This window comes from Oncorhynchus clarkii, chromosome 30, assembly GCF_045791955.1.
Source record: "Oncorhynchus clarkii lewisi isolate Uvic-CL-2024 chromosome 30, UVic_Ocla_1.0, whole genome shotgun sequence".
Lineage (NCBI taxonomy): Eukaryota > Metazoa > Chordata > Actinopteri > Salmoniformes > Salmonidae > Oncorhynchus > Oncorhynchus clarkii.
In genome coordinates, this window is record NC_092176.1 from 28,413,483 (window position 1) to 28,437,798 (window position 24,316).

A 24,316-nucleotide genomic window follows, 5' to 3' on the forward strand; every position below is an offset into this window, starting at 1 on the left:
AAGAGGCCCATGATCACTCTAGATTAACTGCAGAGATCTACAGCTGAGGTGGGAGACTCTGTCCATAGGACAACAATCAGTCGTATATTGCACAAATCTGGCCTTTATGGAAGAGTGGCAAGAAGAAAGCCATTTCTTAAAGTGTCGTTTAAAGTTTGCCACAAGCCACCTGGGAGACACACCAAACATGTGGAAGAAGGTGCTCTGGTCAGATGAAACCAAAATTGAACTTTTTGGCAACAATGCAAAACGTTATGTTTGGCGTAAAAGCAACACAGCTCATCACCCTGAACACAGCAGTCTGCAAAAGACCTGAGACTGGGACGGAGATTTGTCTTCCAACAAGACAATGATCCAAAACATAAAGCAAAATCTACAATGGAATGGTTCAAAAATAAACATATCCAGGTGTTAGAATGGCAAAGTCAAAGTCCAGACCTGAATCCAATCGAGAATCTGTGGAAAGAACTGAAAACTGCTGTTCACAAATGCTCTCCATCCAACCTCACTGAGCTCGAGCTGTTTTGCAAGGAGGAATGGGAAAAAATGTCAGTCTCTCGATGTGCAAAACTGATAGAGACATACCCCAAGCGACTTACAGCTGTAATCGCAGCAAAAGGTGGCGCTACAAAGTATTAACTTAAGGGGGCTGAATAATTTTGCACGCCCAATTTTTCAGTTTTTGATTTGTTAAAAAAGTTTGAAATATCCAATAAATGTCGTTCCACTTCATGATTGTGTCCCACTTGTTGTTGATTCTTCACAAAAAAATACAGTTTTATATCTTTATGTTTGAAGCCTGAAATGTGGCAAAAGGTCGCAAAGTTCAAGGGGGCCGAATACTTTCGCAAGGCACTGTAACTCCAACTGACACTTGGCATTGCGCACGGTGATGTTATGCTTGTGGGCAGCTGCTCAGCCACAAAACTAATTTCACGAAGCTCCCGACGAACAGTTATTGTGCTGACATTGCTTCCTGAGACAGTTTGGAACTCAATAGTGAGTTCTGCAACCGAGGACAGACCATTTTTTTGAGCTACGTGCTTCAGCACTCGGCGGTTCCGTTCTGTGAACTTGTGTGACCTATCACTTCGCGGCTGAGCCGTTGTTGCTCCTAGACACTTCCACGTCACAATAACAGCACTTACAGTTGACCGGTGTAGCTCTAGCAGGGCAGTAATTTGACAAACTGACTTGTTGGAAAGGAAAAATCCTATTACAGTGCCACATTGAAAGTCACTGATCTCTTCAGTAAGGCCATTCTACTGTCAATGTTTGTATAGGGAGATTGTATGTCTGTGTACACCTGTCAGCAATGGGTGTGGCTGAAATAGCCAAATCCAGTCATTTGAAGGGGTGTCCACATACTTTTGTTTATATAGTGTAGCTGGTTGACTTTGATTCCAGGGGAATAGCAGATAGAGGAATACCTGTGCTACTCTTTCAGACAAAAGAGTCAGCTCAGCTCTAGGGTTAGATAAAAACAGAGGTTGTATTCACCAGAGGTGTCTAGACTCTAACAGGCGATGGGAATGCAACCACCTCCATACAGAAGCACTGTATCTTACTCAGTAAAAAGCATGTGATGGGTAGTAACTCTTATTGCTCACTGCCATGTCTCCTGATATTGATATGGAATGGTACAGCACAGGATGACAACAGTATTCAGGAATTCTCTATCTTCAGTCAACTGTGAAAATGGATTTTCCTTTGAGAAATGGGGCATGTTAACTTTGCGGATAAGAATGCCAGCTCGGAGGAAAACATAGGCGGAACAAATGAACACAACTGGACAGGCAGTATAGTATAGTTGCAAGTGTCTTTTTATTATTTTTCAGACACAGGATAGTACATAACCCAGAGAGCGCACAAAGTGAGTAGGGTGTATGAGATGTGGTATTCCTCTGGAGATCGAGGGAGAGACATTAGATCCAATGCAAAAGTTGGGCAGAATGCAACGTTATGACTTGGGTTGAGCAAAGCAATTCAGTGGATCGCAGAGTTGCATTAATTAGTAAATAATTCGTGCACAGAGTACATCTTAAGTTGCTTGTAATAGTAAAAACACTTTGTACATTATTATTATTTTTTTTTGCCTGTGGCATCTCACAAGGCGGATGGCTCTCAGTTGAGCCAGCTTCAGTTGGTGTTGAGTTCAGAAGGATTTGTTGTATGTTTTTCTTCAGTTGGTGTTCAGTTCAGAAAGATTTGTTGTATGTTTGTGAGTTTCTCTCTCCATCTCTCTAATGCCCATGAACATGCTTTGGTGTTTTGTTGTTGTTGAGTAAGCAGTAAATAAAAACAGTTGAAGTCTTATCAAAACATCTAAAAAGGCTTGGTTTCAACTGGTGTAACAATTCTAGACAATGGTACTTTCAAAACAAACAGATCAGTTATTTATAAATTAGCACAAAAATACATTTTAACACATTTCTCAAGGCTATTGATCAAACACATCTTTGCTGTCGACAGACACTGACTGCACTGTACTGACAGGAAAATAAATAACATATCTGTATAAAGATGCATCTGCTTTCCTAATTACCAATAAAATGTTTAGTCCACAACAGTAAGAACAAATAGACATTTCTACTAAAACACCTGCTATGGCAACAGGAACCACTGTCATAACGTAGCTTTGATGTTCGAATAACATACTAGAATGAAAGAGTTGCTACAGAATGTTGTAATAAGGTTGTATATTAAAGTTGGATTGCTTTTTAAATACTCTCCATCTCTGAATAAGACATCATCATCATCATAACAGCAATGTTTCACACCATTACAGAATAACATGGTTTGATTCAAATTTACTGTAATTGGCTGTATTACTTACACATTCTAAAAGGCTTTTTTTGGAATGAATTCAGTGAACACGAATGTAGTAACATTTTAAAACAGTTCATGAATCTGAATCCTGATTCTGAACAATAGTAATCAATGGGACCTCCCTGAGACGAAGACCACATATGAACCTCAAAACCACATGGAGGAACAGAGAACACATGTTGAGACCTGGAACACTGACAACATAGATCCCTATCTAGATTCTCCTTCCAAGACTGCTAGGGACACAGAAAGATCAATTCCAAAAATTAAAAAATATATATTATGTTCAAAGGCATTTCTTAAACTGTCATTATTATTGCCAACAAAACCTTATGTCCACCAGGGATATTATGTTATTGTAAGACTGTATGGTAATACACACTGTAGCATACTGTAGACCCAATCATTAAACCATTATTATAATGTTATACATTATTCTGATTTTTTTATTTTATTCTGATGGCAATCCAAACACAATTGTTTAAATAAATTACTCAAACAAAATCTAAAAACAATTTATTACCTACATATAAGTTATCTTATACATTTTCTGTTTCAGAGGTAAAGAAACTACAAAAAACTATATTCCTCAAGTCAAAATGCCACAGAGTATTCCTCTCTCTAACACAGCTAAAGCAAAAAGCATAGTTAGCATGAAGTTGCAGGTTGTTCATTTTATCATGCATTGAGGGAACCGTCCCTTTATCCGATCAACTTTTATGCTGTTGGACCATTGTCTTTAAACATACTGAAAATATGTTAGTGTGGAATGTTGATGATCACACGGCCAAAATGAGAAGAGTTCTGCAGAAGCTTTACGTTGACAGGTGAGAGAGATGCTGTGGAGTTGGAGCGTTACAAAACCCCTTGTTCTCCTACTGTATGCCAGCAGGGCCATGGAGAGAGACAGGGAGAGAGACAGCGAGAGAGAGACATAGAGAGAACGTGTGTGTGTGTGTGTGGTAGAGAGAGAAAGCAGAGCAGAGGCAGAAAAAGCAGGGCAAGCTGACCACAGCTTGTCTGACATCAATCCAATGGTTTATTTTGTTCTTCAAGATTCACTGGACACATATCTGATTCTTCAGGCTGCAGGAGAAAGAAAGACACAGAGAGGGAGAGAACAAGAGAGAGAGGGAGGGAAAGGGAGAGAATGGGAGAGAAGTTATTGTCATGAGACCGCAAAAGTAAAATATATCTCAACCAATAAAATTAACCAGGTAAAAACGAAATTATCCTGATAAGATCAACAATAAAGTTCCCACAATAAGGAGACCATCACAACCAGCAGCAGAGGGTAGTTAAAGTATGAGGTCTAAACAGCCTCGTCTCATCTAGACTGGATACAAAACCCTCCTCAGGACACTTTCTCATCTCTGTCTCCCGTACGTCACGCACCACTTGACTTTATGCGCTCGTTTTTCATGTCCTCAACAAGGCCCTCGGAGCTCACTGATGACACTTAGAGTAGCCAACATCTAATCCCACTTGTGTTGTGATTTAAGAGGAATGCCAGGTTTTATAGCATATCCAGGACATCGCAACATTGACTAAAGGCCTTATCGAATGGTTTATCAACACACAATCACTGTCAGAGATGCCTCTCCCTGTTCTTTCCCTGTCTAAGAGAAATCATACTTAAAGGCCCTCTCACTTAATATGGTATGACATTTTTCAAAGCATGACAACCATTCCATATGTAAAATGATAGTCTACAGCAGAGAAAACAAGGGGGGTTGGAAAGGAGGATACCTAGTCAGTTGTACAACTGAATGCTTTCAACTGAAATATGTCTTTCACATTTAATCCAACCCCTCTGAGAGGTGCGGGGGCCTGCCTTAATTAACATCCACGTCATCGGTGCCTGGGGAATAGTTGTTGTTGGGGGTTAACTGTCTCAGGGGCAGATCGACAGATTTGTACCTTGTCTGCTCAGGCATTCAATCCAGAAAGGTTACTGGGCCAAATCGCCTACCCGCCAGTCTACCTGCCATTCAAGAATGCCAAGAGTGTGCAAAGCTGTCACAAATGCAAAGTGTGGTTGCTTTGAAGAATCTAAAATCTAAAAAATATATTTTAATTGTTTAACACTTTTTTGGTTACTACATGATACCACAAGTGTTATTTCATAATTTCGATGTTTTCACTATTATTCTACAATGTAGAAAATAGTAAAATAAAGAAAAACCATGGAATGAGTAGGTGTGTCCAAAAACGTTTGACTGGGACTGTATATATTTTGAGCCAATAGACTACCAAAACAGTACTACAACAGAATTCTTAACGCTCATTGGTTCATGCACTGTAAGTCCTGTCACATTAACAGTAGTTCATCTACAAGTATTATTTGTTCAAGTAATCGATTCCCTGACTTGCATTTAGTCTGGGGTTTCTATGTTACCTCCAGGTAAACTTAGCAGAGAGAGTAATCACTGTTTAGATTGTAAAATGAACATCCTGCTGAGTTAGTCCCATATGAGGTAGTCCCCATGAGTTAGTCCCCATCCTGCTGAGTTAGTCCCCATGAAGGAGTACTCATCCTGCTGAATTAGTCCCCATGAGGTAGTCCCCACCCTGCTGAGATAGTCCCCACAAGTTAGTCCCCATCCTGTTGATGTAGTCCCTAGAGGATGTGGCCAGAGCAGCAACAGCAGCAGAGCAGGGCCCACATTAGTTCTGAATCAGTCCGCCATAAAGGCCAATGTATCAGACTTGCATAGACCTTAGTCTACACACACCACACACACACACAGAAGCACTCACGGAAAGCGCATGCAAACACACAAGTGCATGTACACATACACACATGCACAAACACAGAATAATGAAAGCGAGGGGAGGTGGGGGATTATAGAGTAAGAGTAAGGTTAACTGAGTAAAGTTGAGAAATAAAACAACCTTGAGACGAGGCCTCCCTTTGGAGAAAGCAAACAGTTCCATCAAATGGAGGAAAATGAACACATTCTCAGCACACCAGCAGAGCTGAATTTATTCCACTCAAAGACATATTTAGCATTTTGTTTTCATTAGAGGGACTCTAGATAGACAGAGCCTTTTTCACTCATATGAATGGAGCCTCTTCAGCTACTTTGCATCACTATAAAACCTGACTAATTACAACACATTCAGGAAAACATGCAGCCATAATTTTGTAGGCTAAATGATAAATTTGAATTTACTGTTTCACCCACTATTCAGTTCAAACTCAGTGTACCCAAATCCAGAGATTTTCACGTGTTCGTTTGTGGTACAAAGGACAATGTTGCACTCAATAAACAATGTGTGCATCTGAAACCGTGCAGGTATTTCTTGATTTTTCACCTGATGTTCAGACATTATAGTTGTCCCTACTTTGGACTCATGTATTCTGATCTCAGGTGGTTTAACACTGGCTGGTACAACACATTATATTTTTCCAGAGGTCTAAGGAGCATAGTTCAATTGGTCTAATTAACTAGATGATTACAGACCACAACAATGAGACAACTGAATGAGGCATTGCAACCAAAAGGGCAGCAGAGATAGATGTTTATAACAGTAGCAAGCCAAGTAAACCAAGAGAACACATTGTAACCAAGTCTCATTTTCAAACTCTACTGTCTCTGCAGTTGAAAATCTAATCCAAGTACCATCCTTAAATAATTTTGTTTATTTGATAATTTCCTCTCGAGCACAGCATTTCTGTAAGTCGTTGAGAAAAGCTCAGCCAAGCAAGGCCACTCTGTGATGAGTCTGAAAAGGGTCCTACATTGTTAGTGGCAACATCTAAAATAGGGTTGCCTGCCACCCTCTAACAAGCACACTGCTGTTGGTGCTGACTGCCTTCCTTTCCATCTAAATGACAGCTCTTAAAGATGCATCCGCCCAAGACTGACAGCAGGACAGACTTTTAGAACAGCGTTGAGAATGTCTGCACAGCCTCCAGCTCCCCTTTCCCTCTCCCCCCACCCCACCCTCTCCTTCACCCTCTTCACTCCCCTCCCTCTCTCCACTCACATCATCCTTTCCCTCTCCCCCCACCCCACCCTCTCCTTCACCCTCTTCACTCCCCTCCCTCTCTCCACTCACATCATCCTTTCCCCTCCCCTCCCCACACCCTCTCCTTTGCCCTCTTCCACGTCTCTGCCCATCCCACCCTCTCCTTCACCCCTCTCTACTACCGTAGCCTTCAAGTCAGTCAGAGACAGGAAAGATACATTTTCCAGCAGCAGTATCAAGCCTCCTCTATTTTCCCTCTCAAGGCAAACTGCCTTATAATTAATTTACCGTGAAGCGAGTGTAAGTTACATAGTTTCACTTGGTGCAACGGCAAATAGAAACCACACCATCTGAATGCAGAGACCTTAAAAACGTGATTGCAAACACACAACTTATGTATTCATACAGTGTGTGACAAACTCGGTCAGCACATTACTCTGGTGGAGGAATTATCCATGAATTATTTATCTCCATGCCTATATCCACATGGACATTTTCAGTCCCTTTGAAGTTAATTCTCCCTTTGTGATAAAATGCCTCCCTTATTCTTTCTATGTTGCAGCTTATGATACTCCTGGTTGTGTTGCTATTTAAGAACGAGTTGCCTGTCCAAGACTATTTCAATCTACATAACAGCAGCAGTCCTCCAGATTTGTACAGTATACCGGCAAGTTATCATCATACTAAATGCTGTAAAATAAATATTCCTTACACATAATTTTAAGTGGTACATTTATAAACCCATCCATTGTCTGCATTGTATACATTCACACACATTCTTAATGTGTTCTTGGCCATGTTTCTCCTCTGGTGTATTTGTGGTAATGTCTTTCTGTGGGACATCACAGGGGACGTGCCGGACGTCATATCAAGAAGACGTGTGTCTGTCGTGGAAGCTGGTGGGACTGAATGTCAGACCAAAAGCACTTTGAAGATACATAGTTGAAAGGCTAGCCTCAGAGGCCTGAGTTCTCTCTCATGTGTCGGTCTAGTGTGCTCATCATGGAGTGATCTTTTCAATCTGAAATATTTCTGATGACTTAAACCAAACAATAGAGTGATGGAAAGATAAAGCTTGGAGAGAAAGAATGTCAGCTTGGATTAGCAGGTGAGCTGGTACAGACGCATGTAATTTGGGATTGACAATGTGTCTATTCTGTAGCCAATACCGGGCCCCTAGCTATCTCCCTCCCAATGCACATTAGGAATTAATTAGGAAGTCAACGAATGAGGAAATTAGGCTCTATCATATAAGAGAAACGCCCGCCGATTGGACTGTCGACTGTCTCTGTGGCTTTGCCTGTTTCCGCCTTTGTGCTGCAATCTCTCCTGTTTGATGGTTTGCTTTCAAGCTGCCCCCGCCTGTTTGTTGATATCTACCTTCTACAGAGCCGTAAAGCGCTTTCTAAACTTCCCTCCACTGAGCATCTAATCGGTGCATCTCACCAAGGCCAGGCGGTGCCAGAGTGGAAGGGCCTCAGCAGAGCCTCCACTGAGCATTATTATAAATCATGAAGCCATCACACAGGGGATGATCACTGGAGAAAGATGGGCTCGGAAATTAAACATCCCTCCTCCTCCTCTTCCCACTGGTGCTCAAGCTTTTTCTGCTCCAGCACACAATGCATTGTAGTTGGTCAATATTTTAGAAATCCAACACCTTCATAAAAAACAAACCCAAAGTCACTACTCTACTTCACAGTGCTGGAAGCAGCCATCAGCCTCAGACAGCCACTTTCAGAATCAATTGCCTCTGCCTCCCCTCCAGGCGTTACCGCAGCCACTAAGCTGCAGCTCGATACAGTGGCCAGATTTATGTTGGTAAAGTGTTCTCTCCAGGATTTTCCATATGGTTGTTTATGCTACCATTGAGACAGGGTCTGTTGTCTGCTCCGGTCCAAACAAATATCCTACTGCTCACATTTTACCACCCTATTTTACCAGTGCTGAAACTACATTACAGTTGCACTGCCAGTCTGAAAATATTCCTGCAATGATGCCTGATGCCTGCAACCAGCATATCCATTCCCCCAGCCAATAAACCTTTGAACAGACGGAAATATGTTGCTGTTGCATTGTAATCAGATGTAACGTTAAACTAGATTAATTTGCCTTTTTGTTTTGAAGACACATAGCTGCTGTTATCCTTCTTGTGAATATGGTTGTGAATATGTTTGTGAATATGATTGTGTGTGCATGAAGGATTTGAGGAGCAGGTGTTGGGGGATTTGTCTAAGTGTTGGGGGAATTGTGGCACACAGCATTGTGTCTCATGGGGAGTTCTTTCCTGGGCAATCCTCTACTGACTGACATGCTAGAGAGAAAGAGAGACAGAGGAGGGGAGAAAGAGAAGGAGGGCATTGAGAAAGAGAGGTGAAGAGAGAGACAGAGGGGGGCATAGAGAGGGCGAGGGGGCAGCAGAGAGAGATATAGTGCCTTGCAAAAGTATTCACCTCCTTGGTGTTTTTCCTATTTTCTTGCATTGCAACCTGTAATTTAAATATATTTTTATTTGGATTTCATGTAATGGACATACACAAAATAGTCAATTTGTGAAGTGCAATGAAAAAAATAACTTGTTTCAAAAAATAAAAAATCTGAAAAGTGGTGGGTGCATATGCTATGCTATGCTATGCTTTGCTATGAAGCCCCTAAATTAGATCTGGTGCAACCAAGGTGGATTTGATCTGTCACATGATCTCAGTATATATACACCTGTTCTGAAAGGCCCCAGAGTCTGCAACACCACCAAGCAAGAGGCACCATGAAGACCAATGAGCTCTCCAAACAGGTCAGGGACAAAGTTGTGGAAACTTATCACCCGTTTGGTGATAATCAAAAATAGATAAGCAAATAGATAAGAGAGAAGCAAAAAAAAAAAGCAAACCCTTTTGGTGTTCGCCAAGAGGCACGTGGGAGACTCCCCAAACATATGGAAGAAGGTACTCTGGTCAGGTGAGACAAAAATGTGAGTTTTTTGGCCATCAAGGAAAATGCTATGTCTGGCACAAACCCAACACCTCATCACCCTGAGAACACCATGCCAGCAGTGAAGCATGGTGGTGGCAGCATCATGCTGTGGGGATGTTTTTCATCGGCAGGGACTGGGAAACTGTTCCGAATTGAAGTAATGATGGATGTTACTAAATACGGGTAAATTCTTGAGGGAAACTTGTTTCAGTCTTCCAGAGATTTGAAACTGGGACGGAGGTTCACCTTCCAGCAGGACAATGACCCTAAGCATACTGCTAAAGCAGGTTTAATGGGAAACATTTAAATGTCTTGGAATGGCCTAGTCAAAGTCCAGACCTCAATCCAATTGAGAATCTGTGGTATGACTTACAGATTGCTGTACACCAGCGGAACCTACCCAACTTGAAGGAGCTGGAGCAGTTTTTCCTTGAAGAATGGGGAAAAATCCCAGTGGATAGATGTGCCAAGCTTATAGAGACATACCCCAAGAGACTTGCAGCTGTTATTGCTGCAAAAGGTGGCTCTACAAAGTAGGGGGGGGGGGGGGGGGTGTTGATGCTCGCTCAGGTTTTCTGTTGTTTTGTCTAATTTCTTGTTTGTTTCACAATAAAAATATTTTGCATCTTCAAAGTGGCGGGCATGTTGTGTAAATCAAATGATACAAACTCGCCAAAAATGCATTTTAATTCCAGGTTGTAAGGCAACAAAATAATGGGACTGACCTTTCATATACAAAGAGACAACTGCATTTCACACATCCTACACCTCTGTACGTCTGTGTGGCAATACATTTATATCGTGACTGAACGGTCTTGATTCACATTAATAATAGGAGACACATGTAAGCCTTCATAACTTGGGGGTGCTTGTGCTCGGCGTCATCAGCGAAAGTGACATTTCCTATCATATATCGGCTATAGGAAAATGAAATATTCTATGAAAGAGGATATAGCCTCTATTGTTTGACTTGTCATATAACAAGTCAATACAATACCTTTATTTTTGCACTGTTCTTGGGAGTGGAGGAATACTATTTATTTTCTAAGACAAGGGAATAACAAGGGAATAAAAGTTTCCTTAGTCAAAAAAATCCTATAGGATTAGTGATTTTTCCAACAGAATCATATAGGATTCTCACAATTTTGTGTCACCTCTATCAGAATCCTATTTTCCTAATGGAAATAAAAGTAATCCTATTGGACCCTATATGATTCATGAAATCATATAGGATTTTGTCACCCCAAACAGAATCCTATTCTAACTTTAAAAAAAAAATGTAATCCATTAAATTATATTTTGTTGTCATTAGTTCCACTACAATACAACAACAATTACAACATTTTCGTTGATCGGAAACAACAGTTCTATAATCATTTCTGGTTTTATTCACTTGTAATAAAACCTGTCCCTTTAAAAGTGACTGATGACGTGATAACTAGCACAGGCTTGGAGTATTAATTAACTACCAAGTTCAGCTCGCTGCCTGTGGCTGGGCACAGAATAATAATGTTAGAAAACAGAGATTCTAACTGTTATATCCTTCACTGTGTGAGTACAGTATTTCCTTATGTTTCCTGATTAAGTTTGTCATATTTTTGTCATTGGGCAGCATTTTATGCACGTTTTTATGCTAGCTAAGAAACTACTGTTAGCTAAATTGTAGCCATTTGTATATAATGTTTAAGTCACTGTATAGTTATAGCAGATGAGAAATGTTTATATTGTTCGTTTTTGCTAAATATACAGTATGTGCCTTATTATGTGAAACTCTTTCATGATTTCTGGTAGATCATCAATCATGAGTTTTTGGACTCATTCAACAGTTTTTACCTAAATAAGTAGAATATAAATGGAAATTCAAGTAGAAAGTTCCATTTATATTCCTAAAACATAAGTTGAAAATTATGATGCCGCTTCTTCCCGTTGATAAATAGCCTGAAGTCAAAACACTGTTTTGAAGTGTCCAAATCAATAATCAATACAGTTTGTGATATATTAAAAACCTAAACATAAAATGCACTACCTACATATACATTTGCCACAATAGTAATCATAGTACTTATATATATTTTTAATGATCCCCTTATAAACTGCATATGCACCAAAAACCCTGTTCTGACAAGTGGCAATTAATCACTCATATTGATAAGGGGGAAATCCGGTTGTATGTGCGGTTGAAACTAACACAACTCTCAAACCACATGGAAACTGGAAATATTTTCAACACTTAGAGGAAAACTGTCTAAAGACAACCAGCTGCATTTTGAAGTGATGTTTTGATTTGGGGGTCACCAAAATGTAAAGAGAAACGCAGCACTTATTTGTCAATCACTCATATTGATGTCAAGTTGAAATCAATAGAGTGGGGGGTAAATGTTTGGTGTGTGTGCACTGTTTAAATTAACACTATTAAAAGCCACAGGGAATCTGAGATGAAGTCACATATCACTGGTTAAAGAGAAGACAGCCATCTAAATTCTAGAATGTCAGACGTTTTGTGAGGCTGCCGAAACGCGGAAGGAGAAAAACACTTCACTTCCAACGAATCACGACTTGCCATAGGATATCAACACGTACAACAGTTGGCTGTTTTTTGAGTGATAGTTTGACTCTCAAATCTATGCATTTGTGTAAGGTTATTAAATTATTGCATCTGAGCTCCTAGAGTGTGCAACTCTCCTTTTCTTTACCAAGTTAGTAAATTACATATTAGGTCAGTGACTTTTATACAGAGAGCACCCCGAATTTTCCTTGCCATTTGAGTTTGAAAATGATTGTAAGAAGTCCTAAAACTGCTGGTGCGTATGACAAAATCAATGGTACAAAACCAGTGATATTGATCTGTTTTAAGTATTAAATTGTGTCATTGCAACATGTGATTACAATTAAGATGTATAATAATAATAACTAATCTGAGGTTAAACAAAAAAAAAGGATGTGTAATTACCCTCAATTTGATGTGGTCAAAACATGAGGTTGTTTAATCTAACACATACTGTCCACATCCAGTATGCAAGGATCATCTTAAATAATCTAATATGTAGTTTTTTTCTTGACACAGCTAAATATGGCACAGAAACCTGAACATTTATGTTGAACTGCAATCCAAATGAAAGACCAGTAAACTGAGGAGCAGTCTCTCTCCTGTGTCTCTCTGGAACACAATCTCCATATCTTTGAAGGCAATCATCTGTGATAATTCCCTGAGGTTCTCAACCTACTCAACACACCACCACAATATGGGATTGATTCAATCCTATCAGATTTTTGAGCCAGTCCTATTGGAAAAATCCCTAATCCTATGGGATATTTTGACTAGGGGAGGTAAAAGGATGTGTAATTACCCTCAATCCGATGTGGTCAAAACATGAGGCTGTGTAATTTACTAACTTGGTAAAGAAAAGGAGAGTTGCACACTCTAGGAGCTCAGATGCAATAATTTAATAACCAACTGTTGGACAGACAAGCTGTCTTCATCAGGGTATAATGTAGTAACACATACTGTCCACATAAATCAACATTTCAATTTAGGTTGATTGTGTACACATATTTCTCCCTAGTTTAACCATTTACAGAGTTTAAAAAATGTTCTTATGTACAATTTTAACCAGGTGCTCTAGAAAGAGCTCCCATATTGACTGTAGCAGCCAAATAATTCACCCTGCCTACTTATTATAACCTATCAAGCCATAGTTTCGACATTATTCTATTCATTGTTATTTCAGACCACATTATATGGACACTACATTTGGATACATACAGCTTTATTGGACAATCTCACAGCTAAATATGGCATAGATACCTGAACGTTTGTGTTAAACTGTACAGGTCCTATAAGGATAACATGGTTCCAAAATCTGACAGGATCTTCTAATAGATTATTTTTTTGGCGGGGGGAGGATCCTAGAGGATTTTTTTGACTAGGGTTCCTTTGTTAAAGGAAGATCACAAACAACAAAACAGTGATGTTTGTGTGTAGAGAAGCGGGACACAGGAAATATTGGTGGTAAATTGATCATCACAGTGTAAAGAAAGAGGGGAAACGGAGGAGAGGTAGAATTCAGAGACATGTCAGACAGACAGAAGGCATGGGCCTGAGCAGCAGGTGTGCTGGGGGGGCTGGATGAAAGCATACATACCTACCCACTACCTCTCTCTTTGTGACCGTGGGGGACAGGGGACAAACAGAGAGAAGGCAGCAGCAACAGTGCGTGTGACTAGGGAGAAGCAGGTGGGAGAGCACATCCAAACACTGCCACTCATCATACTGTTCCATTCTGTTTCATATCCCAGGTTCAGCACGGCACCAGCCACCAGGATAAACCGAATAAATCAAGCTGCCTTTGTCTGACCGTTTTAACGGCTGTATTTCAGCTGTTGAATACATTAGGTTTTATGGTCACGTCCGTAGCAGAGGACACACAGCACCACCCTTTTCCCTGTCACACAAACAGAGTAGCTTCAGTGGAATACCAATCCCACCATAAAATCTATGCCCAATGAGTCTGCTATACTCTCAATAATAGAGTATAGCAATATACTCTGTCGACACCATTCTGTACACATCTGGCCCTTCTTTGGACACTGTGCTAACCTCCAAACAAGCTTCAACGCCATACAACACTCCTTCCGTGGCCTCCAACTGCGTTTAAATGTTAGTAAAACTAAGTGCATACTCTTCAACCAATTGCTGCCAGCACCCTCCCGCCTGACTAGCATCACTACTCTGGACGGTTCTGACCTAGAATATGGGGCCAACTACAAATACCTAGGTGTCTGGTTAGACTGTAATCTCTCCTTCCAGGCTCATATTAAGCATCTCCAATCCAAAATTAAATCTAGAATCTGCTTCCTATTTCCTAACAAATTCTCCTTCACTCATGCAGCCAAACATACCCTCGTAAAACTGACTGTCCTACCGATCCTTGACTTCGGAGATGTCATTGACAAAATAGCCCCCAACACTCTACTCAGCAAACTGGATGTAGTCTATCACAGTGCCATCTGTTTTATCGCCAAAGCGCCACTGCGACCTGTATGCTCTCGTTGGCTGGCCCTCACTACAGATCCGTCGCCAAACCCACTGGTTCCAGGTCATCTATAAGTCTTTGCTAGGTAAAGCCCCACCTTACCTCAGCTCATTGGTCACCATAGCAACATCCACCTCCGTGTGCTACACGCGCTCCAGCAGGTATATTGCACTGGTCATCCCCAAAGCCAACACTTCCTTTGGCTGCCTTTCCTTCCAGTTCTCTGCTGCCAATGACTGGAACTAATTGCAAAAATCTCTGAAGCTGGAGTCTTATCTCCCTCTAACTTTAAGCATCAGCTGTAAGAGCAGCTTACCAATCACTGTACCTGTACACAGCCAATCTGTAAATAGCACACCCAACTACCTCATCCCCATATTATTACTTATCCTCTTGCTCTTTTACACCCCAGTATCTCTACTTGCACACCATCATCTGCACATATATCACTCCAGTATTAATGCTAAATTGTAATAATTTTGGCCTCTAGGGCCTATTTATTGCCTACCTCCCTACTCTTCTACATTTGCACACACTGTAGATAGATTTTACGTTTTTTTAAATTTTGTGTTATTGACTGTACGTTTGTTTGTGTAACTCTGTTGTTGTTTTTGTCGCACTGCTTTGCTTTATCTTGGCCAGGTCGTATTTGTAAATGAGAACTTGTTTTCAACTTGCCGACCTGGTTAAATAAAGGTGAAATAAAAAATAATAATCTCCATATCATCTTACATTTCTTGTAGTATTGTATGTTTTTATTATGTTGTAGGGGCTCCGTTGAAAAAGAGGCCTTGGTCTCAATGGGACTGCTTGCTAAAATAAAGGTTAAATAGAATACATAATCTCGAAAGATGAGATGGGCTATGATCACAAAAGTCAAATGAGGCCCTAGGGGCCCTGGTCAACAGTAGTGCACTAGGGAACCGGGTGCCATTTGGGATACAGACTATAAAGTTATATTTATAGATTATCATTAGGCTGAATAATTGTTTTACCTCACTGACTAGTGCTACATGATGCAATGAATGGAGTGTCAAACCTGAGAGGTGAGCCAACCATCACATCATGCATCAATCAGCTTTCTTCCTTTTTGGGGGGGTTGTTTCCACACATGGGAAACAAGAGCAGCAATAACAAATCACTGCGACAACATCCAACCTGACAGACTCATCCTCTCATTCGCTCCAGTCTCAGACATAGCCACTGCGTTTTCTCACTCCCAGTTGCCAATGTCTTTCTGCACACCATTAGTATGTGTGGGTGTGGGGGGAGGGTTAGGGAGGCTGGGAGGGAGGGAGGGTAGAGAAGAGTGCAGGCGAGCAGCGGGGAATGGAGATAGTTGGGCGAGGGATCGGTGACTGCATGGTAATGAGGCTGTCTGCTTGACCTATCAATAGTGGAAGAGCGGCGGGACTGAGGACCGGAGGGACTGAGGGACTGAGGGACTGGTCTCGATCACACAACGTGCCCCCGCCTCGCCTCGTACCACTCCCACCGGCCTCGTTACCTTCCCCTCTTCATGTTTGATCATGAAAATGCATGTTGTGACCCAGGCTCTTATTTCCGAGCCTGGCTGCTCCTGTGTCTCGATCTCTTGCAGTGGATGATGACATTACACAGGAAAGCCCATCTCAGGCTCTGTTAACCCACATCTAGAGGCGGCAGGTAGGCCCCTTTAAAAATAAAAAAAATTGCCTAAAATGACACCCAAATCTAACTGCCTGTACCTCAGGCCCTGAAGTAAGGATATGCATTTTCTTGGTACCATTTGAAAGGAAACATGTTGAAGTTTGTAGAAATGTGAAAGGAATGTTGGAGAATAACACATTAGTTCTGGTAAAAGATAATACAAAGAAAGAAACAATCGTTAGAAAAAAAGGTACTATCTTTGAAATGCAAGAGAAAGGCCATAATGTATTATTCCAGCCCAGGTGCAATTTAGATATTGGCCACGAGATGGCAGCAGTGTATGTGCAAAGTTTTAGACTAATCCAATGAACCATTGCATTTCTGTTCAAAACTTTGTATCAAGACTGCCCAAATGTGCCTAATTTGTTTATTAATAACTTTTCAAGTTGAAAACTGTGCACTACTGTGCACTCTCCTCAAACAATAGCATGGTATTCTTTCACTGTAATAGCTAGTGTAAATTGGACAGTGCAGTTAGATTAACAATAATTTAAGCTTTCTGACGATATCAGATATGTCTATGTCCTGGGGAATGTTCTTGTTACTTACAACCTCATGCTAATCACATTAGCCTACGTTAGCTCAACCATCCCGCAGGAGACCCACTAATCCTCAAGTAGCTGAGTATAGGGCCAGTAACCGAAAGGTCACTGGTTCGAATCTCTGAGCCTACTAGGTGAAACATCTGCCGATATGCCCTTGAGCAAGGCACTTAACCCTAATATTTCCTAAAAGTCACTCTGGATAAGAGCATCTGCTAAATGACTTAAATGTGAAATGTAAATATAGGCTAAGCTTGTTCACATGGTCCAACACTAGGTCATGGCCAGAGATGTCGGTATCTTACTTAGCAGAACATTTAACAATAAACTCAAGTAATGTGTAAGTATGAGAGAGGCTACTTCACTGTCACATGGTTCTTGACCTCCAGTGATAGAAGTGAAAGAGAGAGCTGCAGTGCCTCCTCCCCCCTCCTCGCCTGTCCTGAACTAGAGGTCAAATGGGTTCCCTCTCCAGTTTCTCCTTAGTTCACACTGACCAGCCAGCCGACAGCCACGTCTAGAATCCCTGTCTGTGCACTCAGTCAGTCTGCTGTAATCAGCATAAACCCCTATCACTCAGTCAGACCTTGAGACTGGGGAGAAGATGGGAGCTCATTCAGCTCACAAAGCCAGCAGGCTATTTCTGTCACAGCAGCCTGGACCAGCAGCCTTAGCCCCACCTAAAAGACTCCTTATGCCGTAACAAGGAAGGACAAACGATGGCTCCTCGTCAAAAAGGAGTGTACTATATAGGGAATAGGGTGCCATTTGAGACACAAACAGGTACATTGCTACTGTGTGCTCAAATGAAGTGCAGGACAACGACTGACTGGTACAGTGCTACGGTGTGCTCAAATGAAGTGACTGACTGTGAAGAATACTTGGAAAGCAAAAAGAGAAACATGTCAGACAGCCAAATTGAGTTAGTAAATGAAAGGACGATCTTGATTTGTGGCATACTTTCTGCTTCAGATGCCAGCAGCACTGGCATGGGTTTAAGTATTTAAGCATCCAGGCTTTGTACGGTTGTAGCAGGCTTGTTCGTGTAGTATTGATCACACATCTCATTAGTAAGCATATTGTGAAGGGGTAATTTGTCCCCCACCCTCAGTCAAAATAGAATTTCCTCTCTGAAGTTCTTGGACTCGGTTCAAGTTAGCTACGCTGAGTTCGTGAATCTTGGCTAGCTGGTATCAATTTGTGATAAGACTGGGGAGGTCAATATGACCCTTACCTAACATGACCTCATGCAATTTATAGTGCATAATTTTTTTTCAGTGGAAATAGTATTCAGACAAATGACTGACAAACTGTTGATGAGTGTTTACTGTAGCCTAACCCTTCTCTGTGAAGTCATTCCATCAAATTAAAAGTAACTATATAATCCAAATCATCAAATGCACCACTGTTTTCATATTAACTGCCATCTTCTATTTGTCTGGCTGTATATAGGACAAGAGACAACAATGACATATCTGCCCTTTCTGGAGAGAGAGAGAGAATGTTATTGTCACATGCACCGGATAGCTATTCTATCTGGGTAAACTGGCATAAAGCACTGACCTAAATACACCCAGAGCGAGAGAACGAGAGGAAAGAGAAGTTGCTTTGGCCTACTGGGGTGGGTGGATCTGCCTGTGTGGAAAGCCACTAGCACCAATGAGGCAGTGCAGTGGAGCGTGACTAAGGTGCAGGGCTAAAGTGTCATGTCTCTTGATGCCTGCATCCCTGTGGACATGTACAGACAGAGAGGGTCCTACAGGGGGAATTCATTCAAGGACACGCACCATGAAAAAGCCCATCAATTCACACCAACTGGCCAGGCTGTGCTGAGTTGGGCCCAATACCAGGTCATCCTCTGACTGCCCTCCCAACATATGCATTCTGTCTCTGCATACCGACCCTACATACTGTCCCAGGACAAAAGCTGTGTGTTTGACTCTGAACACTGGGTGTTGATCATGTTTCAGCATGGCCCGCTTTAGTTAGAAGACTTACTGTTAGTTTTGTGTGTTGGTTGTGTATTAGCACTAGTTGTTTGAGTTAGATGGTTGTGTGTGCATTATGGTTGTGTATTGGCCGAAGTTGTTTGTTCACTCTGATGAGCACGGCCTGGTGGCGCTAGCCTGGGCTCTGGGTGTTGTGTCTACAGTAGAACAAGCACTTGTTGATCTGCGTTTTGCTCCTGCAGGCACCACGGCATGGCCACCAATTAGCAGCAGCAATGTGAAAGAAGTCGAAAAATGTCTCAATTAGACACATTTCTTCTCCTTAAAAATTAACTGCTTTCAATGAGATTGAACATAAGTGGAAAAATATCCAAAGATGCCCAAAGCCAGCAGAGAGACTCTCACTCCTCCCCTCTGATATTTTGCTCACTCGGTCTCAGCTGATGCAAAATGTAAAAACCCTCCTTGAAAGTGCCAATTGCATTTTTCAATGGCATAGCATACATAAACGTAAACCAAACGCAATACAATTTACATGCTGGAAACTCACCATCAGACAAGGAGAAAACAAAGTGTGACATTGTCTGTTTAGCTGCAGTACACAGAGGAGAAGACTCACTTGTTTTGGTGCTTTGAGCCCTGCAGATGTGCATGGTACTGGGCCACAGAGTTGAGTGTGACATTGCAGACTTCACACGTATAGCTACGTTTCAGACCTGGAATAAGAACACACACGCACGCACACACACACACAAGATTAGACAGGTGTGTATGTATTAACTTACTATTTGTTTCAATCAAATTATTGTACTTTGGAACTATGGAACCATGTTCAATGTTCCACCACAAATGCAATTAATGTGTATACATTCACTATTCTATCCCACTGGAGAGTCCTATATGGAATTGTTAGTTCTCTATTGAAAATACCTGGTCAGCATGCTGCCACTATGCTGTCACTAAATAAGGTAGAAGACTAGAGGGGATGAGAACTCTTACTGACAGAAGCTCTCTCTTCCATACAGCTGGCCGTTAAAGACACTAGCAATATGTCCCAAATGGGACTATTGACTAGAGGTCGACCGATTATGATTCTTCAACGCCAAGACTGATTATTGGAGGACCAAAAAAAGGCGATACTGATTAATCGGCCAATTTTTTTATTTTATTTTTTTACATTTATTTGTAATAATGACAATTACAACAATACTGAATGAACAGTTATTTAAACTTAATATAATACATCAATAAAATCAATTTAGCCTCAAATAAATAATGAAACATGTTTAATTTGGTTTACATAATGCAAAAACAAAGTGTTGGAGAAGAAAGTAAAAGTGCAATATGTGCCATGTAAGAAAGCTAACGTTTAAGTTCCTTGCTCAGAACATGAGAACATATGAAAGCTGGTGGTTCCTTTTAACATGAGTCTTCAATATTCCCAGGTAAGAAGTTTTAGGTTGTAGTTATTATAGGAATTATAGGACTATTTCTCTCTATACCATTTGTATTTCATATACCTTTGGCTATTGGATGTTCTTATAGGCACTTTAGTATTGCCAGTGTAACAGTATAGCTTCCGTCCCTCTCCTCGCTCCTACCTGGGCTCGAAACAGGAACACAACAGCCACCCACAGCCACCGTCGAAACAGCGTTACCCATGCAGAGCAAGGGGAATAACTACTCCAAGTCTCAGAGCGAGTGACGTTTGAAACGCTATTAGCGCGCACCCCGCTAACTAGCTAGCCATTTCACATCGGTTACACCGGCTTGAAGTCATAAACAGCGCTGTGCTTGCGAAGAGCTGCTGGCAAAACGCACAAAATTGCTCTTTGAATGAATGCTTACGAGCCTGCTGGTGCCTACCATCGCTTAGTCAGACTGCTCTATCAAATCATAGACTTAGTTATAACATAATTACACACAGAAATACGAGCCGTAGGTCATTAATATGGTCGAATCCGGAAACTATCATTTAGAAAACAAGACGTTTATTATTTTGATGAAATACGGAACCGTTCCATATTTTATCTAACGGGTGGCATCCAAGTCTAAATATTCCTGTTACATTGCACAACCTTCAATGTTATGTCATAATTATGTAAAATTCTGGCAAATTAGGTGGCCCAAACTGTTGCATATAACCTGACTCTGCGTGCAATGAACGCAAGAGAAGTGATACAATTTCACCTAGTTATTATTGCCTGCTAACCTGAATTTATTTTAGCTTAATATGCAGGTTTAAAGATATATACTTCTGTGTATTGATTTTAAGAAAGGCATTGATGTTTATGGTTAGGTACACATTGGAGCAACGATACGCACCGCATCGATTATATGCAACGCAGGACATGCTAGATAAACTAGTAATATCATCAACCATGTTAACTAGTGATTATGATTGATTGATTGTTTTTTATAAGATAAGTTTAATGCTAGCTAGCAACTTACCTTGGCTTCTACTGCATTCGCGTAACAGGCAGGCTCCTCGTGGAGTGCAATGTAATCAGGTGGTTAGAGCATTGGACCAGATAACTGTAAGGTTGCAAGATTGAATCCCTCGAGCTGACAAGGTAAAAATCTGTCGTTCTGCCCCTGAACGAGGCAGTTAAACCCCGTTCCTAGGCCGTCATTGAAAATAAGAATGTGCGGGGCCTCCCGGGTGCATCGCAGTGCTAGCTGTGCCACCAGAGACTCTGGGTTCGCGCCAGGCTCTGTCGCAGCCGGCCACGACCGGGAGGTCCGTGGGGCGACGCACAATTGGCCTAGCGCCGTCCGGGCTAGGGAGGATTTTTCCCTGGTAGGGATATCCTTGTCTCATCGCGCACTAGCGACTCCTGTGGCGGGCCGGGTGCAGTGCACGCTAACCAGGTCGCCAGGTGCACGGTGTTTCCTCCGACACATTGGTGCGGCTGGCTTCCGGGTTGGATGTGCGCTGTGTTAAGAAGCAGTGCGACTTGGTTGGGTTGTGTTTCGGAGGACGCATGGCTTTCCACCTTCGTCTCTCCCGAGCCCGTACGTGAGTTGTAGCGATGAGACAAGATAGTAACTACTAACAATTGGATAACACAAAATTGGGGAGAAAAGGGGGTAAGATTCAAAAAAAGAGAAAATAACACTTTTTTTTAACTGACTTGCCTAGTTAAATAAAGATTAAATAAAGGTGTAAAACAATAATAATAAATAATCGGCCAAATCGGTGTCCAAAAATACAGATTTCCGATTGTTATGAAAACTTGAAATCGGCCCTAATTAATCAGCCATTACGATTAATCGGTCGACCTCTACTATGGACCCTGGTCAAAAGTAGTGCGCTATATAGGGAATAGGGTGCCATTTGAGACTAGGGTCAGTGCTCATTGCTCTACTCTTGCATGTGTCCTAGTCTATCCACTCTACTACTTCTGGTGGGGGAAATGTAAATAATCAATTAAAGACGTGCCCACACTAAACTGTCACACATTCAGTATTGATCACGATGAAATTACATTAAAATGATGAGATGAGAATTTTGACACACCTTGGCTCTTATTAGCCAGAGCCCTGCTTTGAGTGAAATTTGAGCTGTTGACTGTATTTTGTTACAAACCATAGCTTGTTAGCCTGTTGTATTAGCCAAAGCAAACTCCAAAATTCAAATAAAATCTGAGTGAGATGATCACTCTATTTCTCACCCCTTCTGATGTCTTCGGCGACTGTGGATCACCAAATCAGCAACTAATAGAGTGACAAACCCTGTATCTGTGGATGTGTCCAAAATGGCACCCTATTTCGTTGACAGTGCACTATTTTTGACAAGGGTCCATTAAAAGTAGTGTACTATAAAGGGAATAGGGTGCCATTTGGTACACATTAACAGAGTAAGTGGTCAGTGTAATGGCTGTTATGTTGAGGCTCATGACACAGTGGCATGACAAATTGCCCAATCGCTTGCTTCTTCTCTCTGAATAGAGTTAAACCTATAAACATTGTTTGGAGGGTAATAAAGGCCAAGGTAAAGATACATGTCCCCACTTCTCCACCATCATTGAATCTAATTGTCCAATCTCTCCTCCGACCTAAGGTCAGGTCTCCCCATGTTGATGAGCCTTTCTCTCTAGATCACAGCATTAAAACATCATGTGTCTTATCAAGAGGCAGCGAGAGAGAGTGGTAAAGGAGGTAATCCGAGACACACAGAGAGCGAGACACACAGAGAGCGAGACACACAGAGAGCGAGACACACAGAGAGAGGCAGAGAGAGATCATGTGCTCATGAGCTCCTGAGTTCTTCTGCAAAAACAATAGAATTATAGTGGGATAAATATTGATACACTTATACAGGATACTACCCTCTATATCAAAACATTCAAACCAAATCAAAAGTTCATACCTAAAACCTTGATTTTGGACAAAATGAACTGATTGGATTCTTACTACCAAGGACTATCAAGACAAAAATTATAACAAACCGAAACCTGGTAATACCATCCAACGCAAAATGATGTTTAGTCTGAACCTACTTCTGAAGCCAAAAAGTAAAATACAATAATCTATAAGTAATTTGTTTATATACAACGTAGTAAATAAGGCTACCAAGCAGCTAGGACAGAGCAGGCCTGGCTGCAACTTCAATTAGCACTGAAGTGTAAAGTGATGTGTGAAAACTATTGAGCCTAACAATGCAGCAGTTTCACAGCCTCCCCCACCCAAATGCAGAGCCCTTTGAAGCCCCCTGCACCATGGCGTATCCCTGTGCAGTAACCTTTGGATATTAAAAATAACATGGCACAGAATAAGTACAAAAATAAGCTCCTCAAGGACAACCCAGAGAAACTATTTGCTGACTGCTACAAAGAGGGGAACATAAGCAACTTAATTTTCCACAGAGAACATCCCCTGGCATGGCACAGTGCTATAAGAGCACACTACCCCCATGTAAAGAGAGAGGGTATTGGCCCAGGGTGGAAACTCAGAATACTAGACATTGAGGAAATTGAAACAACCTCTGTCAACGTGTACAAGTCTGGGACAGTAATGATGCAAGGCATCCTCGAGCAGTTCCAGCAGGACTTTTACGGGATCAAAGAGAGAGCACAGCAGGAAAAGCTCTCTATCAGTGACGACTCCTCCACCCTGAGTGAGTCTGATCACCCCCCCCCCCCCCCCCCCAGCACTGAACACACCCAGGTCCCACAACTACAATGCTCCTCCATCATTTAGAGGGATAAATTCACTGAGCTGGAGAGAGACATGGTGGAGCTCAGAGAGCTAGTCCACATAATCCAGACAGAACAAACCAGACCAGCACAACAACAGCCCACCTCAGACCCGGACAACCTCAACACCA

General features: G+C 41.6%; 1 protein-coding gene across 1 annotated transcript in view; it reads right to left on the minus strand.

The window, feature by feature from the left end:
• Positions 1–1,802: 1,802 nt before the first annotated feature.
• LOC139390037 (zinc finger matrin-type protein 4-like) overlaps positions 1,803–24,316 on the minus strand; it is a 161,483-nt gene continuing 138,969 nt past the window's right edge. Inside the window, exons 6-7 of the mRNA XM_071137147.1 lie at positions 19,607–19,703; positions 1,803–3,915 (exon numbers count right to left, since the gene is read on the minus strand). Coding sequence (XP_070993248.1) covers positions 3,888–3,915; positions 19,607–19,703 — 125 coding nt within the window. The 3' untranslated portion in view covers positions 1,803–3,887. The remainder of the gene's footprint in view (positions 3,916–19,606; positions 19,704–24,316) is intronic.